This window comes from Somniosus microcephalus, unplaced genomic scaffold, assembly GCF_052327205.1.
Source record: "Somniosus microcephalus isolate GS21.2 unplaced genomic scaffold, FLI_Smic_1.0 unresolved_chr1, whole genome shotgun sequence".
In the NCBI taxonomy this organism is placed as follows: Eukaryota; Metazoa; Chordata; class Chondrichthyes; order Squaliformes; family Somniosidae; genus Somniosus; species Somniosus microcephalus.
The window spans coordinates 35,553,066-35,561,142 of record NW_028225179.1 but is presented as its reverse complement, the minus strand read 5'-3'; the positions used below and the strand labels follow the sequence as shown (position 1 = coordinate 35,561,142).

Here is an 8,077-nt window from a genome sequence, read left to right as displayed (position 1 = left end):
AGACAGAGACCGATAGATTTTTGAATATTAGGAGAATGAAGGGATATGGGGATAGTGCAGGAAAGTGGAGTTGAGGTAGAAGATCAGCCATGATCTTATTGAATGGCGGAGCAGGCTCAAAGGGCCAAAATGGCCGACTCCTGCACCTATTTCTTATGTTCTTATATTGAAATTAATTTGCCCTACCCATTTCCCCTTCCCTGCTGTCCCCTCATCCCATCGAATTCCCCTCTCTGTTTACCCCTCCCATCTTCTTAATCCCTCTGTTCCTGTCCAATCTGGTTTCCCTTTCCCATTCCCTTGGCTTTCCCTCCACCTCCAGTCCCTCTTTGCTTGTTTGTCTCCCTATCTCCTCTCTTCCTCTCATCATCTTCTGTAACCTGTCCGACCTTTGTCCCCTCCCGATTTCCTGTCCCCACTTTATCGCTCCTCATACCCCATCTGTTACTCTGATATTTCACTTCCCATTGCTCCTTGTATCAGTGATGGTCTGTTTGAACCCACAGGTCCATGGGATTCCTGCCGCTCTTTGCTTCCATTCTGTCTCTTGCTGCAACACACACAATACTCGGCTCCACTCCAACAGCACCTGCCATTGGCTCCAGCACATTGCCATCATCGATTGGCTCCACTAGAACAGCACCTGCCATTGGCTCCAGCACATTGCCATCATCGATTGGCTCCACTAGAACAGCACCTGCCATTGGCTCCAGCACATTGCCATCATCGATTGGCTCCACTAGAACAGCGCCTGCCATTGGCTCCAGCACATTGCCATCATCGATTGGCTCCACTAGAACAGCACCTGCCATTGGCTCCAGCACATTGCCATCATCGATTGGCTCCACTCCAACGGGACCTGCCACTGGCTCCACTAGAAGAGCGCCTGCCATTGGCTCCACTAGAACAGCGCCTGCCATTGGCTCCATTAGAACAGTGCCTGCCATTGGCTCTAGCACATTGCCATCATTGACTGGCTCCACTAGAACAGCACCTGCCATTGGCTCTACTAGAACAGCGTCTGCCATTGGCTCCATTAGAACAGCGCCTGCCATTGGCTCCAGCACATTGCCATCATCGATTGGCTCCACTAGAACAGCTCCTGCCATTGGCTCCACTAGAACAGCACCTGCCATTGGCTCCACTAGAACAGAGACTGCCATTGGCTCCACTAGAACAGCACCTGCCATTGGCTCCAGCACATTGCCATCATCGATTGGCTCCACTCCAACGGGACCTGCCATTGGCTCCACTAGAACAGCACCAGCCATTGGCTCCACTAGAACAGCACCAGCCATTGGCTCCACTAGAACAGAGCCTGCCATTGGCTCCACTAGAACAGCACCTGCCATTGGCTCCACTAGAACAGAGCCTGCCATTGGCTCCACTAGAACAGCACCTGCCATTGGCTCCACTAGACCAGAGCCTGCCATTGGCTCCACTAGAACAGAGCCTGCCATTGGCTCCACTAGAACAGAGCCTGCCATTGGCTACACTAGAACAGAGCCTGCCATTGGCTCCACTAGAACAGCACCTGCCATTGGCTCCACTAGAACAGAGCCTGCCATTGGCTCCACTAGAACAGAGCCTGCCATTGGCTACACTAGAACAGAGCCTGCCATTGGCTCCACTAGAACAGAGACTGCCATTGGCTCCACTAGACCAGAGCCTGCCATTGGCTCCACTAGAACAGAGCCTGCCATTGGCTCCACTAGAACAGAGACTGCCATTGGCTACACTAGAACAGAGCCTGCCATTGGCTCCACTAGAACAGCACCTGCCATTGGCTCCACTAGAACAGAGCCTGCCATTGGCTCCACTAGAACAGAGACTGCCATTGGCTCCACTAGACCAGAGCCTGCCATTGGCTCCACTAGAACAGAGCCTGCCATTGGCTCCACTAGAACAGAGCCTGCCATTGGCTACACTAGAACAGAGCCTGCCATTGGCTCCACTAGAACAGCACCTGCCATTGGCTCCACTAGAACAGAGCCTGCCATTGGCTCCACTAGAACAGAGCCTGCCATTGGCTCCACTAGAACAGCGTCTGCCATTGGCTCCATTAGAACAGCGCCTGCCATTGGCTCCAGCACATTGCCATCATCGATTGGCTCCACTAGAACAGCACCTGCCATTGGCTCCACTAGAACAGCACCTGCCATTGGCTCCACTAGAACAGCTCCTGCCATTGGCTCCACTAGAACAGCACCTGCCATTAGCTCCACTAGAACAGCACCTGCCATTGGCTCCACTAGAACAGAGCCTGCCATTGGCTCCACTAGAACAGAGCCTGCCATTGGCTCCAGTACATTGCCATCATCGATTGGCTCCACTCCAACGGGACCTGCCATTGGCTCCACTAGAACAGCACCAGCCATTGGCTCCACTAGAACAGAGCCTGCCATTGGCTCCACTAGAACAGAGCCTGCCATTGGCTCCACTAGAACAGCACCTGCCATTGGCTCCACTAGAACAGAGCCTGCCATTGGCTCCACTAGAACAGCACCTGCCATTGGCTCCACTAGAACAGAGACTGCCATTGGCTCCACTAGAACAGAGCCTGCCATTGGCTCCACTAGAACAGCACCTGCCATTGGCTCCACTAGAACAGAGCCTGCCATTGGCTCCACTAGAACAGCACCTGCCATTGGCTCCACTAGAACAGAGCCTGCCATTGGCTCCACTAGAACAGCACCAGCCATTGGCTCCACTAGAACAGAGCCTGCCATTGGCTCCACTAGAACAGAGCCTGCCATTGGCTCCACTAGAACAGCACCAGCCTTTGGCTCCACTAGAACAGAGCCTGCCATTGGCTCCACTAGAACAGCACCAGCCATTGGCTCCACTAGAACAGAGCCTGCCATTGGCTCCACTAGAACAGAACCTGCCATTGGCTCCACTAGAACAGCACCAGCCATTGGCTACACTAGAACAGAGCCTGCCATTGGCTCCACTAGAACAGCACCTGCCATTGGCTCCACTAGAACAGCGCCTGCCATTGGCTCCATTAGAACAGCACCAGCCATTGGCTCCACTAGAACAGCACCAGCCATTGGCTCCACTAGAACAGCACCAGCCATTGGCTCCACTAGAACAGCACCAGCCATTGGCTCCACTAGAACAGCACCAGCCATTGGCTCTACTAGAACAGCACCAGCCATTGGCTCCACTAGAACAGCACCAGCCATTGGCTCCACTAGAACAGCACCAGCCATTGGCTCCACTAGAACGGAGCCTGCCATTGGCTCCACTAGAACAGAACCTGCCATTGGCTCCACTAGAACAGCGCCTGCCATTGGCTCCACTAGAACAGCGCCTGCCATTGGCTCCATTAGAACAGAGACTGCCATTGGCTCCACTAGAACAGCGCCTGCCATTGGCTCCATTAGAACAGAGACTGCCATTGGCTCCACTAGAACAGAACCTGCCATTGGCTCCACTAGAACAGCACCTGCCATTGGCTCCATTAGAACAGAGACTGCCATTGGCTCCACTAGAACAGCGCCTGCCATTGGCTCCACTAGAACAGCGCCTGCCATTGGCTCCACTAGAACAGCGCCTGCCATTGGCTCCACTAGAACAGAGCCTGCCATTGGCTCCACTGGAACAGCACCTGCCATTGGCTCCATTAGAACAGAGCCTGCCATTGGCTCCATTAGAACAGAGCCTGCCATTGGCTCCATTAGAACAGAGCCTGCCATTGGCTCCACTAGAACAGCACCTGCCATTGGCTCCACTAGAACAGAGCCTGCCATTGGCTCCACTAGAACAGAGCCTGCCATTGGCTTCACTAGAACAGAGCCTGCCATTGGCTCCACTAGAACAGCACCCGCCATTGGCTCCACTAGAACAGAGCCTGCCATTGGCTTCACTAGAACAGAGCCTGCCATTGGCTCCACTAGAACAGCGCCTGCCATTGGCTCCACTAGAACAGCTCCTGCCATTGGCTCCACTAGAACAGCACCTGCCATTGGCTCCACTAGAACAGAGCCTGCCATTGGCTCCACTAGAACAGCGCCTGCCATTGGCTCCACTAGAACAGCGCCTGCCATTGGCTCCACTAGAACAGCTCCTGCCATTGGCTCCACTAGAACAGCACCTGCCATTGGCTCCACTAGAACAGCTCCTGCCATTGGCTCCACTAGAACAGCACCTGCCATTGGCTCCACTAGAACAGTGCCTGCCATTGGCTCCACTAGAACAGCACCAGCCATTGGCTCCACTAGAACAGCTCCTGCCATTGGCTCCACTAGAACAGCACCTGCCATTGGCTCCACTAGAACAGAGCCTGCCATTGGCTCCACTAGAACAGCGCCTGCCATTGGCTCCACTAGAACAGAGCCTGCCATTGGCTCCACTAGAACAGCGCCTGCCATTGGCTCCACTAGAACAGCGCCTGCCATTGGCTCCACTAGAACAGCGCCTGCCATTGGCTCCACTAGAACAGCACCTGCCACCAGCTCCAGTAAAATGACATCAATAGGCCCAACTAGAATAGCACCATTGATTGACTCTAACATAATTACATCATCAACAGGTCCAATTAGAATAGCACCATTAACTGACCCCACCAGAACAGCATCATTGATTGGCTACAGTACAATGATATCAACTGACCTCATTGGATCTGCAAAATTGATTGGCTCCAGTTCAGTGATTTCATCCACCAGCCTCCCGAGAAAAGCTCCATTGATTGATTCCAGCACAATGACATCATCAACTGACCCTATTGGAACACAACCATTGACTGGTTCCAATACAATGACATCCTCATCGATTGATCCTGATACAAAAACGCCATTGATTGGCTCATCAGTTGACTCCAGTTCAACAACACCATTGATTGGTTCATCGATTGGATCTAGTTCAACAGGCCCATTGATTGGCTCAACGATTGGCTCTAGTTCAACAGGCCCATTGATTGGCTCATCGATTGACTCCAGTTCAACAACACCATTGATTGGCTCATCGATTGGCTCTAGTTCAACAGGCCCATTGATTGGCTCATTGATTGGCTCTAGTTCAACAGCCCCGTTGATTGGCTCATCGATTGCTTCCAATACAACAGCCCGATTGATTGGCTCATCGATTGACACCAATACAACAGTCCCATTGATTGGCTCATCGATTGCCTACAATACAACAGCCCCATTGATTGGCTCATCGAGTGCCTCCAATACAACAGCCCCATTGATTGGCTCATCGATTGCCTACAATACAACAGCCCCATTGATTGGCTCATCGATTGACTCCAATACAACAGCCCCATTGATTGGCTCATCGATTGACTCCAATACAACAGCCCCATTGATTGGCTCATCAATTGACTCCAATACAACAGCCCCATTGATTGGCTCATCGATTGCCTACAATACAACAGCCCCATTGATTGGCTCATCGATTGACACCAATACAACAGCCCCATTGAATGGCTCATCAATTGACACCAATACAACAGCCCCATTGAATGGCTCACTGATTGACACCACTACAACTGCCCCATTGATTGGCTCATCGATTGACACCAATACAACAGCCCCATTGATTGGCTCATCGATTGACACCAATACAACTGCCCCATTGATTGGCTCATCGATTGACACCAATACAACAGCTGCATTGATTGGCTCACCGATTGACACCAATACAACAGCCCCATTGATTGGCTCATCGATTTACTCCAATACAACTGCCCCATTGATTGGCTCATCGATTGACTCCAATACAACAGCCCCATTGAATGGCTCATCGATAAAATCCAGCACTATGGCTGTGAGAGCCCTCTCACTGCCCCTAACGTCTCCACTGTTGCTACTCACCACTGTTGGGCTTATTTTTGAGTGGTTGTACTAGAGGCTCCAACTGGTTCTCTCTCCCTCGCTGCCATGATGCTGGGACTCCTCTATGTTGACTGGCCTCTTCCTGTATATTTGAATTGATGTTACTAATCATTGTGGACACAGGATTGTGATTAATGTCATTGATTGTGGATTCAGTGCACCTCCATCCATCTCCCGTCAGTTTGTACATGGCGGGAGGTGAGTGGAGAATTTAGCTTTGTCCTGTCACTGCAGTAAATCATGAACCATTACAGATCTGTTTGGGGGTTTGACATCTTCAGCTTTGGGGGCTTGGCACTGTGAAAGTTCCATGACTGTACGCCCCACCCTGCCCGTCACCACCCTCAGCACACCCACCTACAAATTCCACTACCATAACTCCTCACTGCGCCCTCGTACGGGGCTTGGCACTGTTGCCCCTCACCATTACCCCTCTCTGTTACCCCCTCACCATTACCCCTCACCATTACCTCTCTGTTACCCACTCACCATTACCCCTCACCGTTACCCCTCTCTGTTACCCCCTCACCATTACCCCTCACCATTACCTCTCACCATTATCCCTCTCTGTTACCCCCTCGCTGTTACCCCCTCTCTGTTACCCCCTTACCATTACCCCTCACCGTTACCCCTCTGTTACCTCTCACCGTTACCCCTCTCTGTTACCCCACCATTACCTCTCACCATTACCCCTCTCTATTACCCACTCACCATTACCCCTCACCGTTACACCCCTCTGTTACCCCCTCACCATTACCTTTGTTACCCCATCTGTTACCCCCTCATCATTACCTCACAATTACCCCTCTCTGTTACCCCCTCACTGTTACCCCCTCTCCATTACCCCCTCTCTGTTACCCACTCACCATTATCCCTCACCGTTACCCCCTCTGTTACCCCCTCACCATTATCCCTCATCGTTACCCCCTCACTGTTACCCCCTCACTGTTACCTCTCCGTTACCCCCTCACTGTTACCCCCTCGCTGTTACCCCCTCGCTGTTACCCCTCACCATTACTCCCCTCTCTGTTACCCCTGTTACCCCCCATCATTATCCCTCACCGTTACCCCTCACCATTACCCCCTCTCCATTACCCCTTCAGTTACTCCCTCACCATTACCCCCTCACTGTTACCCCCTCACTGTTATCCCTCACCATTACCCCTCACCGTTACCCCCTCTCCATTACCTCTCTGTTACCCCTCACCATTACCCCCTTACCGTCACCCCTCACCATTACCCCTCACCGTTACCCCCTCACTGTTCCCCCTCACCGTTACCTCTCACTATTACCCCTCAGCATTACCGACTCACCATGCCCCCTTCACTGTGCTCCCCCTCACTATGCCCTGTGGTCTGAGGGGGAGCTGTGAGTCGAGGGTTAAGCAGTGGGTCGCGGATCGAGCTGTGGGTCAAGAGTCAAGATGTGGATCCAGGGTCCAGCTGTGGGTCGCGGTTCGAGCTGTGGGTCGTGGGTCGAGGGTCAAGCTGAGGGGTTGATCTGTGGGTTGAGGGTTGAGCTGTGGGTCGAGAGTCAATCTGTGGCCCAGTTGGAATCACTGACCTTTTGCTGAATTGTATATAGAGTTTGTACTGTGTATTGTGTATTGAGGAGAAATTTGTTCAATAAAAAATCCATTGAGAACTGTTTCAGTGGGAGAGCATTTAGGGAATAGTGATCATAATATCACCATTGTTATGGAAAAGGACAAGGAACAATCAAGCATAAAAAATATTTAACTGGAGGATGGCTAACTTCAGTGATTTGAAAAGGATCTGACCCAGGTGGATTGGAATCAAAAATTGGTAGGTAAAACAGTTATTGAACAACGGGAGGCCTTCAAAGAGGAGATGGTTTGTGTACAGAGTAGACACATTCCCATGAGGGGGAAAGGAAGGGCATCCAAAGCTAGAGCTCCCTGGCTGACTAAAGATATAGGGGGAAAATTCAGTTGATAGCGACACCCGTTAGCACCTTAAGAGGGCGCTAAGTGGGACGCAAACCAACTAGCGCCCGGGCGTGGCACTGCCCACGCCTCCCGCAAAATTCAGCGGGAGGTTAGAGGTGGCGCTAACCGGTAGCACCCTGCGGCGCTGCGCTGTTGGCGATGACGTCATTGGTGTGCGCAGCGCATCGCTCACGCCCCGGCCACGATCTTCGGGAGCGCCCCCTTATTTAACGCCGGACGCTATGTCCGACAGGGTCAGGGGGGTGTACCTGCGGCCGGGGAGGCGCA

The 8,077-nt window shown here is 52.3% G+C and overlaps 1 protein-coding gene across 1 annotated transcript; it reads left to right on the top strand.

Moving 5' to 3' along the window:
- The first annotated feature begins 4,396 nt into the window (after nucleotides 1-4,396).
- LOC147094604 (uncharacterized) lies at nucleotides 4,397-6,156 on the top strand. Its single transcript, XM_085973938.1, has one exon. The coding sequence runs from the start codon at nucleotides 4,471-4,473 to the stop codon at nucleotides 5,851-5,853; it is 1,383 nt and encodes a 460-aa protein (XP_085830064.1). The 5' UTR covers nucleotides 4,397-4,470; the 3' UTR covers nucleotides 5,854-6,156.
- The last annotated feature ends 1,921 nt before the right edge of the window (nucleotides 6,157-8,077 follow it).